This window comes from Sus scrofa, chromosome 2 (genome assembly GCF_000003025.6).
Source record: "Sus scrofa isolate TJ Tabasco breed Duroc chromosome 2, Sscrofa11.1, whole genome shotgun sequence".
NCBI lineage: Eukaryota > Metazoa > Chordata > Mammalia > Artiodactyla > Suidae > Sus > Sus scrofa.
Window position 1 is genome coordinate 58,562,195 of NC_010444.4, and position 24,140 is coordinate 58,586,334.

General features: G+C 46.7%; 2 protein-coding genes across 3 annotated transcripts in view; one reads left to right on the forward strand and one right to left on the reverse strand.

Moving 5' to 3' along the window:
• MAU2 (MAU2 sister chromatid cohesion factor) overlaps window positions 1-12,054 on the reverse strand; it is a 37,835-nt gene extending 25,781 nt beyond the window's left edge. The window contains exon 1 of one of the 2 annotated variants that reach the window (XM_021083430.1): window positions 11,727-12,054. In XM_021083430.1, coding sequence (XP_020939089.1) covers window positions 11,727-12,002 — 276 coding nt within the window. In that variant the 5' untranslated portion in view covers window positions 12,003-12,054. The remainder of the gene's footprint in view (window positions 1-11,726) is intronic. The other variant, XM_021083431.1, reaches the window with a different exon arrangement.
• Window positions 12,240-24,140, forward strand: part of SUGP1 (SURP and G-patch domain containing 1) — a 40,621-nt gene continuing 28,720 nt past the window's right edge. The window contains 6 exon segments of the mRNA XM_021083429.1: window positions 12,240-12,392; window positions 14,820-14,991; window positions 19,331-19,431; window positions 20,433-20,633; window positions 22,850-22,973; window positions 23,300-23,400. Of these exon segments, the coding sequence (XP_020939088.1) occupies window positions 12,269-12,392; window positions 14,820-14,991; window positions 19,331-19,431; window positions 20,433-20,633; window positions 22,850-22,973; window positions 23,300-23,400 (823 nt within the window). The 5' untranslated portion in view covers window positions 12,240-12,268.

A 24,140-nucleotide genomic window follows, 5' to 3' on the forward strand; every position in this document is an offset into this window, starting at 1 on the left:
GTGGGGTGAAGATGTCTTTGTTCTGAGTCTGACCCAGGGATGCTCTCCCTACTGCACAAAGCACACTCTAAATCCAGAGGTGAGGACAGCCCATGAAGACATGTCCATAGTGGGTGGACTGTGAAGGGACAGCCAGTTGCCTACTGCCTGGGGAGAACTCCACCACGGTACTTCTCTACCACCTTGGTCTGTGCCGCTAGGCTCAGGCCTACTCGTGCCCATCAGAGGTGTCCTTATTTGGGGATTTTGTGTGGTTAACATCTGTTGGGTAGACACTTGTGTTGGATCCCACTGACATCTTTTCTCTACGAGCCAGATGTGTCTGTTAATGATTAGTTTCTGTCTCTGCCACTTCCGTCTGTTTTCTGACTGAGGGCTACAGAAAGAGCATCACATCCTCTGGGGCCTTTGGTGACTAATGAAAGAGCAGGGAAATAACATGTCCAAAGGTTTAAGACTCGAGCCTTTAAGATTTAAGACTTGAGCCTTTAAGGAGTTCCCGTCGTGGCACAGTGGTTAATGAATCCGACTAGGAACCATGAGGTTGCGGGTTCGGTCCCTGCCCTTGCTCAGTGGGTTAACGATCCGGCGTTGCCGTGAGCTGTGGTGTAGGTTGCAGACCCGGCTCGGATCCCGCGTTGCTGTGGCTCTGGCGTAGGCCGGTGGCTACAGCTCCGATTCAACCCCTAGCCTGGGAACCTCCATTTGCCGCGGGAGCGGCCCAAGAAATAGCAACAACAACAACAACAAAAGACAAAAAGACAAAAAAAAAAAAAAAAAAAAAAAAGACTTGAGCCTTGAGCCTTTAAGATTTAAGACTGCCTGCCAGTGTGAGAGGCTGTCAGGAGTGCTGCTCTAGAGGCCAAAGGATGAACTTTGAGGCGTAGATCTACATGGGAATTAGCAACACTCCAGTCCTGGAGGAGCTGAATCCTAGTGGTCCTGAGCATCCATTTCCCAGGGCCATGACCTGCCACCATTCTCTCATGCCTGTACTATGGCCCCCACCTTAAACACACACAAATAAGGAATGTTAGATAAAGCCCTATAAATGTGCCTCATCATGGTTCGGAGCCTCTAGTGCCTAGAATGGGCTGACACACAGGAGGTTCTTGGGAAACATTTGTAGCATGAATGATAACTTTCCAGCATCATCAGGAAATGAAGGGAGTTCCCAATGTGGCTCAGTGGTTAATGAATCCGACTAGAAACCATGAGGTTGCGGGTTTGATCCCTGGCCTTGCTCAGTGGATTAAGGATCCGGCGTTGCCGTGAGCTGTGGTGTAGGTTGCAGACGTGGCTCAGATCCTGAGTTGCTGTGGCTCTGGTGTAGGCTGGCGGCTACAGCTCCGATTAGACCCCTAGCCTGGGAACCTCCATGTGCCACAGGAGTGGCCCTAGAAAAGGCAAAAAAAAAAAAGGAAATGAGGGCTTCCTTAAGCACAAATGGCACAGAACTGAGGCTTAGGCCTTTCAAACAGGAAATCCAAATTTCTAAATGGCACCAGACATCTCCTAGTCTTTGAACATCACTGCTTCTTGCTCAGGCATCAAGGTCGATAATGCCTTGAGCTATCCCTAAGATGATCCACTCCTGAAGCCACAGGACTAGCTCCATGTCAGGGTGAGCCAGTCATTTCCCCAGGATCATCAGTCAGAAGCCAACAAAATCACTTTGCTAATCTTTTTAACATTTGCAACATAAATTCATGAATCAGAGATCTATAGATATTAGAAAATATGTCTATCTCAGAGTTCCCATTGTGGCTCAGCAGTAAGGAACCTGAGTAGTATCCATGAGGATTTGGGTTCGAATGCTGGCCTTGCTCAGTGGGTTAAGGATCTGGAGTTGCTGTGAGCCTGAGGGTAGGTTGCAGACGTGGCTTGGATCTGGAGTTGTGGCCAGCAGCTGCAGCTCTGATTTGACCTCTAGCCTGGAACTTCGATATGCTGAGGGTGCAGCCCTAAAAAGAAAGAAAGAAAGAAAGGAGTTCCCCTTGTGGCACAGTGAAAACGAATCTGACGAGGAACCATGAAGTTGTGGTTCAATCCCTGGTCGAGCTCAGTGGGTTAAGGATCCAGCATTACTGTGAGCTGTGGTGTAGATCGCAGATGCAGCTTGGATCCTGTGTTGTTGTGGTTGTGGTGTAGGCTGACAGCTGTAGCTCTGATTCAACCCCTAGTCTGGGAACCTCTACATGCCGCGAGTGCAGCCCCCTTCCCCCCAAAAAAAGCAAGCAAGAAAAAAAAAGGTAAGCATTTGATTACTTGCAGGTAAGATAGCCGTAGACTCATGGGCTAATAAATTAGGAAGCAGAAATTAAGGAGTACCTGACCAGCACAGTTTGGAGCTGCTTTCTAAGTCAGACGAGCAACCACTAAAAAGGAGCCCCACTGCAAATGCAGAGAAAGCAAATATGACATCAACATGGTTGCTGCAGTCAGAAAAGACCATTGTCCAAAAAATGACTTCCTGGATTATAACAAATACCAAACAATCCATTCCTAAAAAGTTACATTTATCCCTCTATAGATTTCAAATCAGGAAAGCCTAAGGATGATGAACTCTCCAGGTTAAGGGATAAAAAAGAACGTAATCAAAAGTAAGAAAGCAGGAGTTCCCGTCATGGCGCAGTGGTTAATGAATCCGACTAGGAACCATGAGGTTGCGGGTTCGGTCCCTGCCCTTGCTCAGTGGGTTAACGATCCGGCGTTGCCGTGAGCTGTGGTGTAGGTTGCAGATGTGGCTCGGATCCCGCGTTGCTGTGGCTCTGGCGTAGGCCGGTGGCTACAGCTCCGATTCAACCCCTAGCCTGGGAATCTCCATATGCCGCGGGAGCGGCCCAAGAAATAGCAACAACAACAACAAAAAAAGACAAAAGACAAAAAAAAAAAAAAAAAAAAAAAAAGAAAGCAGGAGATAAATACACATCTAAGTACAGACATGTAGATTGCACAATGGAAGTGCAATGACTGAAATGGAACTGTCTGCTTGAAAAACAGCGAAAATAGACAAGATTGAAAATTCACACAGGATTAGGTGTGCAGCAAGAGGAAAGATAAGGTGAAATGAAATGAAAAAGAACACAATATGACAGAATGTGCCAAAATGGCTTCAAGAATTATCTAGCTAAGAGATTTCTGAGTAAAGTGACATCCCTTATAATCACAAACTATTTAGTCAAGAAGTCCCAGAGCAGTCAAGAATTCTGCGGATATATCCACATCACTGCCAAAACCATAATCAAAAAGGGAAGGCTCTCAGCTGAAGTGTCTTGTGTACCATAATAGTTACTAGATCTGCTGGGCAGACCCAGGGAATGAGGCAGCTAGAATGGAACTCTGAAGGCCTGCAAGAGTTGTTGGCTGCAACATCAATAAGGCTGCCAAGGAAGGAGAGAAACACCATCCAAGCCTCTGATGAGAACCCTTAACAAATGAATTGATGAAGGAGATGGGTGAATGTATTACATACTCCTTTTGGAAACCTTATAAATAATCATCTAACTACACACACACACACACACACACACACACACGTATGCGATTACCAATGAGATTAGGGTCTCTAATAGAGAAAGCAAAAGATAATGAAAATAATAGAAGAAAATAATAGGGAAGGCGAATGTAGTACTAAGTTCAGAGGCCAATTAAAGTGTTACCACATTTTCTAGTAAGCAAGTGGAAGTGATCTCTAAAAATGGTTTGCTATTCACTTGACCCAGAAAATCCCACAAAATCATGCAAATCAAAAGGTTCAACTCTTGGAGTTCCCATTGTGGCGCAGTGGAAATGAATCCAACTAGGTTGCAGGTTTGATCCCTGGCCTCGCTCAGTGGGTTAAGGCATTGCTGTAGCTCCAATTAGACCCCTAGCCTGGGAACTGCCATATGCCGAAGGCATGGCCCTAAAAAGCCAAAAAAAAAAACGGGTTCAAATCTTCATGTTCACTTCAAGAAAACTTGTAAAACTGTCCTGGCCATTAACGCAATGCATATCCTAAAAGTCACCAAGTATCTGAAGGATATCACTTTAGAGAAGCAATGTGTGCCATTCCATAGTTACAATGGTGGAACTGGTAGGAGTGCCCAGGCTAAACAGCGAGGCTGGACACAGGGTTTATAGATCATAAAGGGTGCTGAATTTTTTTTCTTTCCATTTTTAGGGCCAAACTTGTGACACATGAAGTTCCCAGGCTAGGGGTCAAATCCGAGTTGCAGCTGCCAGCCCATACCACAGCCACAGTAATGTGGGATCCGAGCCACATCTGTGACCTACAGCACAGCTCTTGACCAACACCTTAACCCACTAGGCAAGTTCAGGGATTGAACCCGCATCCTCATGGATACTAGTCAGGTTCTTCTTCGTTCGTTCTCTTTTTTTTTTTTTTTTAGGGCTGCACCTGTGGCATATGGAAGTTCCCAGGCTAGGGGTCAAATCCGAGTTGCAGCTGCCAGCCTATACCACAGCCACCTCAACACAGGATCCAAGCTGCATCTGTGACCTACACCACCGCTCACAGCAATGCCAGATCCTTAACCCACTAAGTGAGGCCAGGGATTGAACCTACTTCCTCAGGGATACTAGTTGGGTTTGTTACTACTGGGCCATAACTGCAATTCCCTACTGGTCAGGTTCTTAACCTGCTGAGCCACAAGGGGAACTCCAAGAATGCTGAATTTTTGTTCTACATGGTCAAAAATGCAGAGAGTAATGCTGAACTTAAGGGCTTAGATGTAGATTCCCTGGACATTGAGCAAATCCAGGTGAACAAAGCCCCCAAGATACGGCACAGGACTTAAGAGAGCTCATGGTCAGATCAATCTTTAAGTGAATTCTCCCTGACTTGTGAAGATATCTTTACTGAAAAAGAGCAGACTGTTCCTAAGCCAGAAGAAAAAGATATCACAAAAGAAACTGAAGAAATAAAAAATTAGGCCTGGCAAAAATAAATGCACATAAAAGTAAAAAAAAAAAAAAAATCTTAACCTATAGCACTTAGTAGCTAGAACAGCAAAGGGAATGATCAAGAAGAAAATAGCTCTCAAATATCTGGGAGTCATTTACCTTCCTTTTAAAAAGGGTTTGTTGTGAGTGCCCACTGTGGTGCAGCGCCAGGATGGAGCCTCCATCCTCTGCTGCGCACAGCACATAAAGGATCTGGTATTGCTGCAGCTACGGATGTGGATCAAAACTGCAGCTTGGATCTGATCCCTGGCCTGGGAACTCCATGTGCTGTGGGGCAGCCAAAAAGGGGGTTTTCTTATTACTCTAGATTGGTTCCCTGAAAAGAAACTGGAAATTATTATTTATTTGCTATTTTAGGGCCGCACCCGAGGTATATGGAGATTACCAAGCTAGCGGTCGAATTGAAGCTGTAGCCACCAGCCTACGCCACAGCCACAGCAACATGGGATCTGAGCCGAGTCTGCAACCTATACCACAGGTCACGGCAGGGCTGGATCCTTAACCCATTGGGCAAGGCTAGGGATCAAACCTGCATCCTTGTGGATCCTAGTTGGGTTTCTTAACCATTGAGCCACGAAGGGAACTCTGGCCCTTCACCCTTTAGGAGCAACCCCTGCTGGGCATAATGGGTTAAAGGATCTGGCATTGCTGGAGCTGTAGTGTAGGTCACAGCTGTGGCTCAGATTCAATCCCTGGTGGGGCCATTAAAACAACAACCACAAAAAACAGAACGTGTGGTATATATACACGATGGAATATTACTTAGCCATAAAAAAGAATGAAATAATGCCATCTGCAGCACATGGATAAACTTAAAGATTATCATACTAAGTGATATCTTACTTAGAGAGAGAGAGATGAATGATATCACTTATATGTGGAATGTAAAATATGATACAAATGAACTTATTTACAAAACAGAAACACACTCACAGACTGAAAACAAACTTATGAAGAGTTCTCTTGTGGCACAGAGGGTTAAGGATCTGGTGCTGTCACTGGATCATCCCAGGTTGCTGTTGTAGTGTGGGTTTAATCCCTGGCCTGGCCTGGGAACCTCCACACGCCCCAGCGTGTCCAAAAAAAAAAAAAAAAAAAAAAAAAAAGAAAGAAAGAAAACTTATAGTTACCAAAGGGAAGGGGCAGGAGAAAGATAAATCAGGAGTCTGGGATTAGCACATACAAACTACTATATATAAAATAGGTTAATAAGGTACTACTGCAAAGCATAGGAAACTGTATTCAGTATCTTGTAATTTAACTGAAAAGAATATGAAAGTACATGTATATACATAGAACTGAATCATTTTGCTATACACTAGAAACACAGCCTTGTAAGTCAACTACATAAAAAAAAAAAATATAAATAAAACTTATAGGCATACCCACAGCATATGGAAGTTCCCTGGCTAGGGATTGATTGAACCTATGGTGCAGCTACGACCTATGTGTCAACACTGGACCCTTTTAACCCAGTGCACTGGGCCAGGGATGGAACCTGTACCTCCACAGTGACCAGAGGCTCTGGAGTCAGATTCTTTTTTTTTTTTTTTTTTTTTTTTGTCTTTTTGCTATTTCTTTGGGCCACTCCCGCGGCATATGGAGGTTCCCAGGCTAGGGGTCGAATCGGAGCTGTGGCCACCGGCCTACGCCAGAGCCATAGCAACGCGGGATCCGAGCCGCGTCTGCAACCTACACCACAGCTCACGGCAATGCCGGATCGTCAACCCACTGAGCAAGGGCAGGGATCGAACCCGCAACCTCATGGTTCCTAGTCGGATTCGTTAACCACTGCGCCACGACGGGAACTCCTGGAGTCAGATTCTTAACCCATTGCGCCATGGCAGTAACTCCAAGCAAACCACTTCTAAATGACGAACATATGATTCTTTACCTAGTAGAGAATAAAAGTAAAAAATAAAGGTTGAAAACTGTCTGATATGGAAAAAACACAGAATAAAGAATGAAGATTAAAGAAAGCACGCCTGCATTGCAAAACAAAAGGAGATCACAAACAACCACACAAATCAGTGCAGAGAATGGCACTTTAACTGAAATCTGGACAAACTTCCAGCTGGGGGATGCACCTGACAGAAAGAAGGGAATTTCCAGGTATAACAACATTGGGAGCTATGGAGGGGACCATATGGCTCTGTTGAAGACCCCACAATATTTAGGGTTCTGTAGCATTGAGGGAAAATTCTCCACAAAGATAAGGATTTAAATTATGGGTCCAAAAAATAATTTAAAAATAAGTCCTTGCAGAATAAAATAAATTTTGGGTCCATAAGCCAAGCAGCTACAAGGAGGCATGGCTGCTTCCCCTCCACAATGCTGAGTGGGCAAAATGTGGGAGAAAGATGATATACACAGTGACTATGAAGCTCTTCTAGGAACAGAGTGAATGGAAAGTAAGAAGTAAAACTGTTTCTGCTTGCACATAACATGATACCACATAGAGAAAATCCCAGAGATGTCACCAAAAAAATGTTAGAACAAATCAATTCAGTAAAGTTGCAGGATATAAAACTAATATACAGAAATTTATTGTGTTTGCATACACTGATTGATAAACTATCAGAAAGAAATTAAGAAAATCCCATTTAAGATTATGTGAAAAAGAATAAAATAGCTACGAATAAATCTAACCAAGCAGGTAAAAAAGTGTGCTTGAAAACTCTAATAAGACACTGATGAAAGAAACTGAAGACTACAGAAATGAATGGAGAAATATACTGTGCTTGTGGGTTGGAAGAATATCGTTAAAATGACCATACCACCCAATTTACAGATTCAGTGCAATCCTTCTCAAAATACCAATGGTGTTTTTCACAGAACTAGAACAAATAATTATTAAAAAAACAAAAAACAAAAAAAGCCAAAACCCACAAAAGATGCTGAATAGCCACAGCAATCTTGAGAAAGAAGAACAAAGCTGGAAGTATCATGCTCCCTGATTTCAAACCATACTACAGACCAACATTCATCAAAACAGTACAGTACTGGCACAAAACAAATATATCAACCAATGAAAGAAAACAGCTCAGAAACAAACCCACACTTACATAGCAGTACCCTCTCTGATACCAATCTTCACAATATTTTTTTGCATCTGTTTCCTCAAGCAAGGGAAACAAAAGCAAAAATAAACAAATGGGACTACAACAAACTAAAAAAAAAAAAAAAAGCTTTTGCCTACCAATGGAAACTGTCAACAAAACAAAATGGCAGGCAGACTACTGAATGGGAGAAGATACAGCTGTCCTTCAGTATCTTCAGGGGATTGGTTCTAGGAATTCTTATGCATACCAAAATCCACAGATGCTCAAGTCCCCTAAATATTTTTATTTTTTTTTTTATTGAAGTACAGTCGACTTACAATATTGTGTTAGTCCCTAGTGTACAGCAAAGTGATTTGGTTTTACATATTTATATACACACACATATATGTATATGTATGTATATATTACATGTGCATATATATACACATGTGTACACATGCACACACAGGTGTACACACACACACACACACACCCCTGCATCTTTTTTTTTTTTGTCTTTTGTCTTTTTAGGGCCACACCCAGGGCATATGGCAATTCGCAGGCTAGGGGTCTAATTGGAGCTGTAGCTGCCGGCCTACACCAGAGCCACAGCAGTGCGGGATCCGAGCTGTGTCTGCGACCTACACCATAGCTCATGGTAATTCTGGATCCTTCACCCACTGAGGCCAGAGACTGAACCAGCATCCTCATGGATGCTAGTGGGGTTTATTAACTGCTGAGCCACGATGGGAACTCCAACACCCCGACATCTTCTTTATCCATTTCTCTGTTGAAGGTCATTTAGGTTGCTTCCATGTCTTGGCTACTGTAAATAGTGCTGCTAGGAACACTGGCCTGCATTATTTTTTTCAAATTAAGAGTTTTCTCCAGATATATGTCCAGGAGTAGGATTGCTGGATCTTACATCAACTCTATTTTTAGTTTTTTAAGGAATCTTTATACTGTTTTCTGTAGTGGCTGCACCAATTCACATTCCCACTAACAGTGTAGGGAGGACAGTTCCCTTTTCTCCACAGCCCCTCCATCATTTATTTATTTATTTATTTGCTTTTTAGGGCCACACCGCTGGCATATAGAAGTTCCCAGGCTCAGGGTTGAATCAGAGCCAGAGTTGCTGGCCTACACCAGAGCTCATGGCGATACTGGCCAGGGATCAAACTAGCATCCTCATGGACACTAGTCGGATTCGTTTCTACTGTGCCACAGTGGGAACTACTGCCCGCATTTATTTTGGAAGACTTTCTTTCGATGGCCATTTTTGATTAGTGTGAGGTGATGCCTCACTGTAGTTTTGATTTGCATTTCTCTAATAATTAACAACACTGACTATCTTTTTGGTCATGTGCATGTCTTCTTTGGAGAAATGTCTATTTAGGTACAAGCCCCTTATGTAAAATGGTGTAGTACAAAGAATACAGTTGGTCCTCAACATTATTTACAATAGCCGAAATATGAAACAACCTAAGTGTTCATTGGTGATTGAATGGATAAAAAAAAGATGTGGTATATATACACGAGGGAATAATACTCAGCCATTAGAAAAAGAAATCTAGCCATCTTCGACAACATAAATGGATCTACAAAGTATTTTACTAAGTGAAATAAGCTGATCAAAGAAAGACAAACAATGTATGATCTCACTACATAGGGAATCTAAAAGACAAAACAGCCAACAAAATGAAAACAGACTCATAGATACAGAGAACATATGGTGGTTGCCAGACGGGAGGTGGGTGGTGGGGATGGGTGAAATAGGTGAAGGTAGTTAAGAGGCACAAACCTCCAGTTATAAAATAAGCAACCCATGGAGACATACAGCATTAAGAATATGGTCAATAATACTGTAATACCTGTATGGGGACAGATGGTTCCTAAACTTATAACAATGATAATTTCATACTGCATGCAAATGTCAAATCACTATGTAGTACACCTAAAACTAACACAATATTGTATGTCAACTATAATTCAATTTAAAAAAGTTAAAGAAAAGAGAAATAGGATGAATGGCCCGGAGACAAGAGAAGGGAGGTGACAGGTTTTGTTGTTAATTGAGAGAAAGGAGAGCTTCAGAACCAGTGCTTCTATCACCAGGCCTGGGCAGTTACAGCCTCTAGCCTTCCCACACGCAAGGAAGTCTGACACTTCATTTGATCTCAGCTTCATCACTTCCCTGACATCAATCGGTCACTGGTAGCTCAGGTACTCTAAAGGATTGAACTGATACTCTGAGTGGTTCTCAAGGCTTGCTCCCCAACCTCATTCAGGCCTCTATTCAACTGTTACTCCTACAAATAGAGACTCCATTACTACTGTGCCACAAATAGCTCCCCATCAACTCCCACCTTCACCCTGGTCCACATTTTCCATGGTTCTTCTATCACTCCTTAACCTTTTACGAGACATTCATTATTTGTCTCCCTCACAAAACATGGCTTACATGGGCAAGGGCTGTTTCAGTCATCTGATTCCCAGCAGCTAGAATAGGGCTTTGCACCTGGTGTGAGCTGACTAAATATCTGCTGAATTAATGAAAGAAAAAAACTCACAAAAACAACAATGATTTGTTACCTAGGCATGGAAACTGGTGATCTCAAGCCTAGGTTTGAGCCCAGTTTTGTTAATAATTTGCTTTGTGGCTTTGGGCAAATCATTTCACCTCTCTGGGACTATACTGTCTCATTTCTGAAACAAGGAAGTAGACCATGCAAAGACTAAAGTCCCTTTCCAACTCTTTACAGTCTGCAAAACAAAGATCTGATTATTCTCCTGAAGGCAACTTGTTACTAATTATAGGTGGTTTCAGATTTATCTCAGATGAAGAAATTTCTCTGAATTGAAGTTAATTCTATTCAAGAAATCTCTCCTTTAAGCAGAATAAAACTGGGTAAATGTTAAATGGAGACATGAACTGACAGGAGCTAAGAAGTGTTGCTGTGGGAAGAAACCACAGCCAGAAAGGGCAGAATGACAGCCACTTTTCCACATTCTTTGAGGTACCAAGATCCCAAAAATCAACATGGGGAGATGGGGCCTGCTCTCTGAAGGGGATGGACTAGTGAATGGTGGGGAAAAGAGGAGTCACCAGTGGATATGGCAAAAGCAGGAGGCCCCAGCCCTGGAATCAAGACATCCCTCCCTCAGTTTTGCCTCCTTCTAGGACTTCAAATGAGCAACTCTAGGCTCTGAGCCTCTGCCTCCCACCTATGACTCTCCTCATCAATGATGTGGGGCACAATAACCTCCAGACCCTTCTCAGACATGCGTGTCCTGAGAGAGGATGCCTTCCTAGATTTCTTCAGAGACCTAACTTCAGACTCTCAAGGGATGCCTGGACTGTCACCTGGACCTGAGTCACCTCAGAAGGGCCGGCCTGGAGGCATCCCCATAGGTGCTATCTTGAAAACCTTAAGAATTTGGGGACCCTGTTGCTTCTAAAAGAGACAGCTGTCGGAGTACTCGGAGCAGGGTCCTAGGCCTCTGCCTGTCACCAGACACTTTAAGTAAGGTACGGGACGAGGCCCTCGGGTCCCCTGAGAGGCTGACGTCTTCGGGGTCTTGCTGCTTGTGCGGAAGTCACGCCTCAGGCCCCCGAGAAGTGACCCAGGCGTCCCCGCACGCCAGGGTCGCGACCCGTCAGCCCAAGCACGGAAAGGAGCCCCGCGCCTCCTCCCTCGCGGCCCGGCCCGCGCTCACCGCCTTCTCTAGGTGGCTGCGCGCCTGCTCGCTGTTCTTGGTGTGGTGGTAGAGCACAGAGCCGAGCTGCAGGTGCGTCCGGGCCTCGATGCGCTGCGGCGGCTTGAAGGGGAACACGGCCTGCAGGCAGTGAACACACAGGCGGATCTTAGGCGGACTGGAAGTGCGGAAGTGCTCGGCGAAGCCCAGAAGAGCCAGGTACCACGACTCGGCCGCTTCGGCCTGCGCTGCCTGGGCTGCCGCCGCCTGGGCCGCCGCAGCCGCCTGAGCCGCCATTTTGGCTCCACAACAACAAGCCGCCGCCACAGGGAGGCGGAAGCAGGCGCGTGGGGCGGGGCCGGGCGCTCCTCGCGTCTCTCGCGAGAGCCGCTGTACAAAGCAACCTGGAACATGTAGTTTGTATTTGGAGTGGCCGTGGCTCCGAGAAAGTCTGAGAAAAGGCGACACCTTCTGTTCCTCAGGACTGAGACCGGAGTGTGTCTATGGACTGAAGTTTGCATTCCTGGCGGGAAAACCCTCAGGTGTCCAAGGAATGGCAGGGCATGGCTTGCCGATATGGACTACATCTCCCATCAGGCAATGCGCACTATAACTGGCCCCCCTCCGGTGGCGCCCGAGCATTGTGGGATTGGATGAGTCTCAAGATGGACAACCGGGATGTTGCAGGTAACAGCCCCCGCCTCCCCTCAGGCGTTCGCCTGAATCCTCCGGCTACGCGTCTTAGCTTCGCCCTCCTCTCCGGCCTGCTAAACTCACTGGCCTTTAGCCTCAGCATGTAGACAGCCGGAAGCGGCGGCTTCTGCACCACCCCCGTCTGCCGAGATCCAAGACCTAGTTGCTACCTACCCCCACCCCCACCCCCGCTGATTTGCTGAGAACGCCGGCTTTCCTTAAAAGCCGTCACCGGGATCTGCCCTGTGCCGCTTTTCCGATATAACCACCCTCAGGGCTGCTGCAAGCTCAGCTCCCCGAGCCAGCGGCAACCTTGGATTGTCCTGCTCCTCTCTCTTAGCAGCTCCCGCCTGGCCTGTATCCCACTTTCTGAAGAAGCTGCCTGAACACTTTCGTGCATCTTTCGAGCCCCCAGTTTACCACAAGCCTTGTCTTTCCTTGTCTACCCACCTAGACTGAGGTGCATTCAGCAGATATTCATTGTACTAGGCACTGTACTAGGTAGAGAGGATGCAATGGTAACCAAAACAGGGCCTTGCCTTCCTGAAGGTTACTTTCTCTTGGGGCGTCGGACAATGCACCAAAGAAGAAATATTTACAGAGACTGAATTATGATGATGTGAGGCAGTGGAGGTGGAGGCTGCTGATATGGGTAGTCAAGGAAACCTTTCTGAGTAGAAGATAATTAAAATAAGAAGATGCCAGTTGTAGGAGGACCTGCAGGGTAGAGGGAGACAGCAAGTGCCAAGGCTTCCAGGGCTTGCTATTTAATGAGTGTCAGGGGGAGTTCCTGTTGTGGCTCAGTGGGTTAAGAATCTGATGTTGTCTCCCTGAGAATGCAGGTTAGATCCCCGCCCTTGCTCCGTGGGCTCCAGTGCTGCTGCACTGTAGGTCACAGATGCAGCTAGGATCCCATGTGGCTGTGGCTGTGGTGTGGGTCAACAGCTGCAGCTCGGATTTGACCCTTAGCCCAGGAACTTCCATGCACTGCAGGTGCAGCCCTAAAAAAAAAAAAAAAAAAAAAAGTGTTAGGAATGAAGTGGAAGTGGGGAGGGGAGCCATCTCTGATAGGGCCTTGAAAATCTGCTTTCAGAATTTGGATTTTATTTTTATTTTGAGTCCCATGGGGAACCTTTGTGATGTCGTCTTCATCTGCACAGCTACCACTCTTCTGAAAACAGCATTGTCTTTTTTTGGGGGATGGGGTCTTTTTTTAGAGCTGTACCTACTGCATATGGAAGTTCCCAGGCTAAGGGTCAAATCAGAGCTGTAACTCCTAGCCTACACCACAACAATGCAGGATCTTTAACCTACTGAGTGAGGCCAGGGATCGAACCCAAGTCCTCATGGATACTAGTTGGGTTTGTTGCCACTGAGCCACAATGGGAACCCCCAACACCATTGTCTTTTGCTTGGAGTAAGTAAGCCTCTTCTTTGGTGTCCTTCCTGCCTATGAGTCTATGTCCATTGCGTAGGCAGAATGTCTAAAAAATAAAAGTAGCCATTGGATCTTGTCAGCTTAATACTCGCTGGTCACTTCCTAAAGCCCTTTCAGTAAAACCCAGACTTCCTATCTCCACCCCTACCCCCACCCCCCACTACCCCCACCCCTAGAATCATCGATTTAGGCCACATTGGACCCTTGCTGGTCCTTGAATGCACCAGGCTTCTTCCAGCTTGGGGTTTTGCATCTGCTGCGTAAGGAAGTTCCTGGCCAGGGATGGAACCCAAGCCGCTGCAGTGACAGTACTGGATCCTTAACTCCATATGCCACAAGAGAACTGCATCTCTTTTTAATATGCCCAGATCACTGTACTTGTGGCTTTTCAGGAAGCTGGCTTTTTATCTTTTTGGTTTTGGCTTAAATGTTGCCTCTTCTAACTTTTGTTTTTTTTTTTTTTTTTTTTTCCTGCCTGTCCCAGCACCTATATAGGTGCTCCTCTATTATTCTTTCTCACCTTTTTGGTTTTCAGCAGAGAGCTTTTATCAGGATTTTGGAGCTACTTTTTATGTCAAAAGTCTTTTGTTTTCTAAGCCAGAGATGAATCCCACACGGACAGAGGCCCCATCTGTTGTGTTTAGCACCAGGAACAGTACCTGGTACATAGCTCAGTAAATGTTTGCTAAATAAATGAAGGATCAGGGAGTTGTTTCATGGCTCACCTGGTTAAGGATCCAGCATTATGACTGCTGTGGCTCTGGTTATGGCTGTGCACAGGTTCGATCCCTGGCCTGGGAATTTTCACATGCTGCAAGTGCAGCCAAAAAGAATTTTAAAAATTAAAAAAAAAATACATGAAAAAAACAGACACGTGAATGTCAGTTGCTGTAGGTACAAGTATTGGGGCTGCTCCTGTAGCAGCTGCTGGGCATGCTTGTGAAGCAAAGGTGATTTCTGATGTACTTCTTTCCCCTCCCTAGGAAAGGCTAACCGGTGGTTTGGGGTTGCCCCTGCCAAGTCTGGGAAAATGAACATGAACATCCTTCACCAGGAGGAGCTCATTGCTCAGAAGAAACGGGAAATTGAAGCCAAAATGGAGCAGAAAGCCAAGCAGAATCAGGTGGCCAGCCCTCAGCCCCCGAATCCTGGCGAGTAAGTCTCCCCCTGAGGCTGGATTAGGGTCTTAGAGGATCACCAGCAGAGGGTTTTGCTTGAGAGAAAAGTTGAGATGTCCCTGCATCCAGCCACAGATAATGCAAGGAGGGACACAGTTGCACACTTTGACGAGGCTTGGTGTGGCAGAAGAAAAGCGAGCAGTGTGTGGGAGCCCAGGTGATGGCTACCAACTCTTTCACTCAGTGGTTATTTACTCCTGACTGGTTTTGGGCCGGGGGCCAAATGTCTAGCAGGGAACAAAAAGCCAGATCCCATTTCCACCTTTACGGGGGTCACAGTCAACTAGCCAGGGGGAGTCCTAGTTATACCCCTAAAGCTGCTGGTGGGTAACATGAGGCAGTATGGGGAGTTCCTGTTGTGGCTCTGTGGTTAATGAATCTGACTAGGAACCATGAGGGTGCAGGTTTGATCCCTGGCCTTACTCAGTGAGTTAAGGATCCAGCGTTGCCGTGAGCTATGGCGTAGGTCGCAGACGAGGCTTGGATCTGGTGTTGCTGTGGCTCTGGTGTAGGCGGTGGCTACAGCTCTGATTAGACCTCTAGCTTGGGAATCTCCATATGCCATGAGTGCAGCCCTAGAAAAAGACAAAAAGACAAAAAAAAAAAAAAAAAAAAACAGACAAAAAAAAATAAAGTGAGGCAGTATGTTTCCAGATGTAGTGGTTGCTGTAGGGATGCAAAGAGGCTCTGCCTTCTGGAGGCACAAGCAGCACCAGGAAGAGCTTCCCTTTGAAGAAGCAGGAAAAGGGCTGAAGAGGGCAGAAAGGGAGGAGAGCCCTTGTATGTCAGGTGGCTTGAGCTACTATGCCAAAGGGGCTGTTTCTGAGCCAGGCAGAGGGTAGCTCAGGCAGCGTTTCCTTCTGACCATCCTGAGAAGCTCTGAGGTTACCAATTTTGAGCAGGGTGACAAGATCGAAGAATTTCAGGCTGGAGATTGATAGAGAGGCAACCCCCTTGTTCTGCAGTCTAAAGTATGAAGCATTTTAATCCTCTAAAGCTTTGTTCAGAACAAGGCAACCCCCTTGTTCTGCAGTCTAAAGTATGAAGCATTTTAATCCTCTAAAGCTTTGTTCCAGCTCTCACCTTTTCTAAGGGTCTGTGGCCTCCTTGAGGTCAGGACTTTGACCTTATTCTCGTTGGAACCAGGCCCTGGCACCTTACTGCACTTTGAATGATCGGTGGGTGGGCTTGTGGGTTCTTGCCCTTGGAGTTATGGAAGGACTTGCACCAAGATGGGAAAGGCCTGTAGGATTGCTTCCAAGAGGGCCCCCTGGAGGCTGCTGGATCCCAGTACCAGGACCCGGCAGCCAGAAGGGAACATTAGGTGCATGGTACACGTAGCTTTGGAAATAAGGTTGTTTTCCCTGTTGTAAAAGCTTTGAACACCTTAGAACTTCTTGCTGCAGAAATAAGAAGCACTCAGGTTGCCTAAAGAGAACCATTTTGTTATATTCTTTTCCCACATCATTGCTTTGTTTCAGTAAATTGGGATCAATCTCATGTGCCGCTTTCCCTCCCCTATTACGTAAAGGAAAAGTTCCCCCTGCTCCCACATTACAATGCTTTAGAACCATTATAGAAGTTTTATTTATTCTCATTAAGATACAAGTTATATACCATAGAATTGACTATACAACTTAGTGATTTTCAGTATATTAACAGCATCGTTCAACTATTACCACTAATTCCAAAACATTTTGTTACTCCAAAAAGAAACCCCATACCCATTAGCAGTCACTCCCCATCCTGCCCCTCTCCCAACTCCTAACAATGACTAATCAACTTTCTGTCTGTGTAGGTTTACCTGTTCTAGATATTTCATGTAATATGCAGCCTTTTCTGTCTGACTTTTTTCACTGGACATGATGTTTTCAAGAGTCATCACTTTGTAGCATGTTTCAGGACTTCATTCTTTTTTTTTTTTTTTTTTTTGTGGCTGAATAATTTTCCATTATATGGATAGACCATGTTTTGTTTATCTGTTCATCAAATGCCATCATTTAATAACTGTGTATTACCCCACTTCCATTTGTACTGGGTAGTTTTCAAGTGCTTGAGATGCTGCTGCCCCCAAGTATTTTCTTGTTTTTCATTGTCTCTGCCTTCTTTCTTTCCCTTCTGAGGGAGGTACACGCAGCATGAGACAGGGCCAGGGTCACCAGAAGGCCCTGCTTGTTTAATGCCTAAGCTAGTTATCAGCAGAACCTTCTCTTTCATATAAAATAACTTTTACTGCATTTTTTTATCCCCAACTTTAAAGACCATTCATACATGTGCTAGAAAATCTGGGAAATAGAAAAGAAAATGAGGAAAAACTAAAATCACTTGTAACCCTGCAATTCAGAGACAAGTGCTGGTGTAATTTTGATGGGTTTCTGTAAAAATTTTTCAGTCGAATATATTTTGACATAAGTGGAACCATACTGTAGATACTGTTTTACATCCTACCTTTTTGTTTTTCGTTTAACATTGTGTTTGGTTACGTTTATTTATAAAACTAGGCAGACATTCATTTGCCTTATGGATGTCCTATAATTTATTTAACCAGTGCCCCCTGTTCACTACTTAGGTTTTTCTTTACTTTGACTTCATTAGAACAGATTTCTAGGAGGATAAAACCTAGTTTTAAAGGAAAAAGTTCAGGCGTTCCCGTCATGGCGCAGTGGCTAATGAATCCACCTAGGAACCATGAGGTTTTGGGTTCGATCCCTGACCTTGCTCAGTGGGTTAAGGATCTGGCTTTGCTGTGAGCTGTAGTGTAGGTTGCAGACTCAGCTCGGATCCCACGTTGCTGTGGCTGTGGTGTAGGCCAGGGGCTACAGCTCTGATTCGACCCCTAGCCTGGGAACCTCCATATGCTGCGGGTGCGGCCCTAGGAAAGGCAAAAAGACAAAAATAAAAAAGGGAAAAGTTCAGATCTGTGGGCTTCCTGAGCTTTTACAAATTGTTGGGGGTGTCTGTATGATGCAAATGGCTTTGAAAGCATCACAGAGGGGGAGTTTCTGAGGTTGGAACAAAAGAGTATGTTACAGTAAAAAAAAAAAAAAAAGGAAGAGGTAGAATATGTGGTGTGATCACAGCCTTATTTCTTTCCTTCTACTTCAAATCTAAGGAGCAGAGTGAAGAACTATACCAAAGTGTTAATAGTGGCTCTTGTGAGGGGAGACTTATTTTTAGTTTTCTCCTTGCCTTTTTAAAAAAATTTTAGTGGCCTCTACTCCAGCATGTGGAAGTTCCTGGGGCAGGGACTGAATCCAAGCTGCAGCTTTGACCTACACTGCAGCTGTGGCAATGCTGGATTCTTTAACCTACTGTGCTGGTCTGGGAAATGAAACCGTGCCTCCTCAGTGACCTAAGCTGATTAGTTTCTTAACCCACTGCCCCGCAGCAGAAATTCCTCCTTGCTTTCTACATTTCTGTTTTTTCCATATTCCCATTTGCTCATAACAAGCCTTTATCACTTTTATGATAAGGCAAAATGAATTTGAAGTAAACATTTAGGCTCCTGGGTTTGCTTTTGTGGTTTGTTAAACATAAATTTTTCTGGAGTTCCTCCTGTGGCACAGCAGGATCAGTGGCATCTTGGGAGCTCTGGGATTCAGGTTCGATCCCTGGCCCAGCACAGTGGGTTAAGGATCCAGCGTTGCTGCAGCTGCAGTTTAGGTTGCAACTACAACTCAGATCTGATCCCTGGTCCAGGAACTCTGTGTACCATGGAGTGCGCAAAAAAATTTTTTTTCTTTTTTGAAAGTAAAGCATGTTAGCAAAAAGACAAGAGAGAGAAAGTAATAAAAACATGAAGTTCCTGTGTAGTTCTCCCACCAAGAGTTTGCTTTGGGTGTTTTCCCTGTGCACATGTGATACCCACAGAAGTGCTGGCTGACCAGGCCCAGAAGTGTGGTCACACACAGGTATAGACACAGGTCCTGCCTTTGAGAACTTGAAAGTCTAGCTGGGAGGACAGTCGTGGAAGCCAGTGAGAGCCTGGATGATTAGTTAACAATAGGCACGGCAAGTGCTGTGCAGGAGAGCAGGTGCTTTTGAGCCTTCTTGTTGGGGGAGGCCCTCTGGACGTGGAGCGTCAACAGGCAGGTAAGACAACATCAATACAGGTAGTATTGCTTTGACTAGAGTGAGATTGTTCCATCTTACAGTTCTGAAGGCTGCTCGGTGAACTCAGTAGTTCCCTGACATCTTTGGGGGCCTGTTTTAGGTCCCATTAGATGAGAACATGGCGGGGGGGCTGAGACTGGTAAGGTGTGCTTCCCTCCTCTCCTGTCAAGGTTTACCCTCTCTGTTCTCTGTCTTGGGTCTAGAATTGCAAACGCACACAACTCTAATGTCTCCAACAAGTTTGCCAACGACGGCAGCTTCTTGCAGCAGTTTCTGAAGTTGCAAAAGGCACAGACCAGCACTGGTGAGTGAGGTCACCCTGTCCCATGTCATCTCCTCCTAGAGCTCCCTTTGCTCTCTCCCAAGGGTCCCTCAGCACCTCAGAAACGCCAGGTCTCGCCTCAGACTTGTTCCTCTCATCTGCCATTCATTGAGCACCCTCAATGCCCAGGGGGAGAGTGCATACCTTGCCCTCTGGGTGCTTACCCCAAAGGAGTGGAGACAAGCCAGGTTTTGATCCAGGGGTTCAGGGGCCAGGGCTAAGCACGCCCCAGGGATGTGGGACTATGGCCTAAGGTAGAGTGGTGCTAGGTGCAAGGAACAGGGCCCTCTTCTGTATGTGGGGCTGCCTGGCCCACAGGAGTCCCATGGGATATGCCAGATGTGAGAATCACCACTTGTGAGAAGCCTGCACAAGTTGTGCAATTTACCAGTCTCACATTTACTATAGGAAAGTTACTAGTGAAATAGTTGATCTTCAATCTTTGTCAGGTTCCCTAGGTAACAGTTAAGAAAGCCTAAGGGCCAAATTTGCCCACAGAGAGGAAGGAGGGGCTTTGTGGCTCTTTACTGCAGGGTCTCAGGTTGTGAGTTGTGTTTGAAAAATCCCAAATAGGCTGGCTCCAGCCCGTCACTGACAACCAGAGGGAGTGATTGTAACCTGTACGTGGGGATTCAGGTCTTAACTGGAAGAGCTGCTGCATTCTAGGCTGTGGATGCAGGTGTCAGGAGCAAAGTTGCTGACCTCCGTGGGCTGGGTGACCATGACAGGTCGTTCCTCTCTGATCCTCAAGCTTCCTCCTCTGTAAAATGGGATGGCATAGCAAGACAAAAGGAAAAAAGAAAAGAAAAGAAAGATGGGGGTGGCGTCCTCTCTGAGTGCTTCTAAGCACCCACCACCTGCCAGTGCTGTGCTAGAAGCTGAGGACCCAGGCTTCAGGGTCTCAGGGCATGCAGGTTAGGCGTGAAGATGGGGAAACCCATGCCACAGACCTTGAGTGTGGATATCCTTCCTTGCATCCCAAGATCCGCCCCCCAGCGCGCCCATTGCCCCACCTCGTGTGCTCCCCCGCCCTGGGAAGAGGCCACCCCTCATCAGCAGCCTGCCAGGCCAGGTGAAGAACTACGTGCATGCCAAGCAGCTGCCTGTGGCCAGCCGCCCAAGCGTCTTCCAGTCTCCTGATGAGGATGAGGAGGAAGACTATGAGCAGTGGCTGGAGATAAAAGGTAAGGTGCAGGGGCTGTCTCCCTCCTTCCACAGCTGCTTCTCCAGCTCCACAGACAGGATACCTGGTCAGTAGGGAAAGGTGCAGCTAGGGCTGTGGGTTGCTGGGGGCTGTGGTCAGGGAGTGCTGCCAGGCATCCAGGCTGAGCCAGGGGTCAGGGGGAGGCCCTTTAGGGTCGGGGGGGTGGAGAAGGGGTGGGGAGCGGAGCGTGGGGAACGTGGAGGGGCTGCAGGGTGTGGGCTTCATCTTGGGAGCGGTGGGACCCATTGTTCATTCACGTGGGGAGTGGTCTCCACAGGGGGACATTCTCAGGGGAGCGTTCAGTCCTGGAGGAGGAGCTCCTCTATGCAGGTTATCTGTCCCCACTAGTTTGGGTCAGAAGTATGAGCCTGCAGGTTGTGTTGTCCTGCCCAGAGAGAGACAGTCATTGGCCTTTTGTGAGCCAGTTCACTCAGGTGGCCCCATACTAGAGGAGGATAGGGGGTGGTACTCCTACTACATCCAGCTGTGTCCCTATTCAGAACGAGACCTCCATATATACCTTGAGATATATGGAGTCGTGGGCCCGGGCCACCTCTGCTCCAGGATGGCTGGCACAGTCATGTTTCCCCGACAGTGAGGACAGATAGCCTCTAAACCTCTTGCTCTGGATGAGGATGCTGGCTTCAGGCCATGCATCCAAACAGATCAGTGACTAACCTCAGACCTTGTAGTGTTAGTCAGAATGGAGCCACTGAGTGGGGTGTTTCCTCACAAAGGTGCCCGGGGGCTCCAGCATTACTCTGCTGGGAACTGCTACTTTACGAGGGGCAGTGGGTGGCAAGGGTCCTTGAAGCTTATTATGGCCTGCTGTTGATAAGGAAAGCACCTGTGCTTGTAGAGTGACCAAGTCAGGGTTTTTGCTAAGCACGTGGGAGGAGAATTGAGGCTAAGGGGAAAGGAGGGCACAGAATGACCCGAGGACTTCCTGTAGGTTTTCCTTAGGCCACACATTGTACTATTCCCCTCTTCCTCCCAATCTGAGCTTCCTGGCAGTATAGCAACAAGGGGAATAAGGCTGGCCACAAGCTCAGTGTCTAACCCTATTGCCAAGAGGAGCAGATGTTCCTAAGCGCTGACTGACATCATGAAATTTCTCTTGGGAAAGTTCCCATTGTGGCTCAGTGGTAACGGACCCAACTAGTATCCATGAGTACACAGGTTAGATCCCTGGCCCTGCTCAGTGGGTTAAGGATCCAGCGTTGCTGTGGCTGTGGTGTAGGCCAGCAGCTGCAGCTCTGATTCAACCCCTAGCCTGGGAACTTCCATATACCGTGGGTGTGGCCCTAAAAAAAGACAAACACAAAAAAATAGGGAGCTCTCATTTGAGGGATGAAAGCTATATAGTGGCTGACAGCCTCAGAAACATGCTAGCAATAAATATAAAAGGAAGTTTCATGTGGCTCAAAGTGGAGGCTAATACAAAACAAAAATATGTATTTTAGCTCTGTTCGCTGAAAATGCTCCAAGGTAATGATTAAGCCCATTGCAGTGAGTGTCTCTAGCACCCAGATGTAGATCTGGAAATACACTTGCTTACTCACGGAAACCAGGACTTCTTGGAGAAATGGCCGGCTCTAGGTCTGGGCAGGAAGAGTTTGAGGTGATCCTGAAGTGCCCTGTCCCAGCAGATAGCAAGGAGGCCATCAGAGACTCTTGGGGTCATACCCAAAGGCCTCAGGAGCCAGCTTGAAGAGGCTCCACCAGCCACAGAGGGGATGATGGAGCTTCTCTGATGACATTAATTGCATTGGATTGAAACCAACCGATGTCTTTAAATCAGAGTTTGTAATGATATTTTTAAAAAGAATTTGTCACCTTTAAAGGATGAAAGGGGACTGATTTATTATATTGAACATTGGTAAATGAAAGAATTGAGCATTCCAAAAAAGGAAGGGGAGGCTGACTGTTTTCCGACGTCTCCCTCTCAGCCTGGGGACTGTCTTGGCCTTTGGGAGGCTCACACATTTTTCTCCCCCCAGCATGTCTCGCAAAGACTGTCTAGACCGACTCACCCCTCATCATGGTGCTTTGTGCATGGACCCAGGACGCCCGACAACCTCCTGCATTTCACCCTCTTCTCCCCCCACCCCTCTGTCCTTGTGGTCCGTAGAGAGAGTGTGCCTGTTGACTGTGGGGTGTGTGAGTTGAACCCCAGTACTGACAGCCTCCTTAAAGTTTCACCCCCAGAGGGAGCCGAGACTCGGAAAGTGATAGAGAAATTGGCCCGCTTTGTGGCAGAAGGAGGCCCCGAGTTAGAAAAAGTAGCTATGGAGAACTACAAGGATAACCCGGCGTTTTCGTAAGTATTTCTGGGAGGGGAAGGCCACTGCTACTTAAATGTTCTTGCCACACGTTAGTACTTGCAGATGTTCTTGTAAAGCCCTAGTGGCAACTGAGGCTGGCCGGGGCTGGGTGCTTACTTGCGCGGGCTAGATACTGTTCGAGTGCTTTCTAATTCATACCAGAGGTTGCAGAGGGCTCCAGTGTGATGTGGAGACTTACTTTGGGGCCCCATCGAGGCATCTCTGCTCACCAGCTTGCTTTTACACGCCTTCAGAAGCTGCATGGGTCCACCCATCCTTGTAGCTCATCTCCTACTCTCTGTTTTGCAAAATTCTTCTCCAGGTTTTTGCATGATAAGAATAGCAGGGAATTCCTCTACTACAGAAAGAAGGTGGCTGAGATAAGAAAGGAAGCACAGAAGTTGCAGACAGCCTCTCAGAAAGGTAGGTGGGTGAAGGGGAGGTTCTAGGGAGGTGTGTGGACAAACCATGCCCCTTGTGGAATTTGTTTCCTTTCCTGGAGCATGGGGTGGCATCGACAGTGCAGGTCTATATCCCCACTTCCCCGCCCCCAGGTATGCTGGGGCCAGCACTGCCCTCCCTGCCAGTGTTCTAAGCAGTGGGGAAATCTAAGGGTCAGAGTAAAGTCAAGGCCATATCCAGGAGCTCTGCCCTGTGCATGTAAAGAAAGCACAAAAAAGTAATACTTGCTTCTTGGTTCATGGTCATTTTCACAAGTGCTGATCAGCATCTACCTCATGCTGGGCACTGAGGACACCTAGGGACAAATGCAGTGCCTGATGCTTGTGGAGGGAGGGCCGGGAGACAGAAATGGTCAGCTGCTGAGATCTTGGTAGGGTGAGTGTCGGGAGGGTGAGATGGTGGCTGGTCTCCAGCTGTGATGAAGTAAAATCCCAGCCAGGGGGGCAGCAAGGGGGATTGATGTTTAGGCCGAATATGGGCCACATAGTCTGTCACCTGCAGCCCCTTGCCCTGACCTTCCCCAGAGGTGGGCCAGGCCCATCCCCCCATATAACATGGTTCGGGGGTCGGGGAAGCAGCTCCCAGCAGAAAGGTTAAGGTGGGGGTTCCCATCTCTCCTCCAGACCTCCACTCACATTCTATTGCCATGTCCCAGTGTGTGTCCAAAACCCCCAGGTCTATGGGGTGGGAAGGGGGCAGGG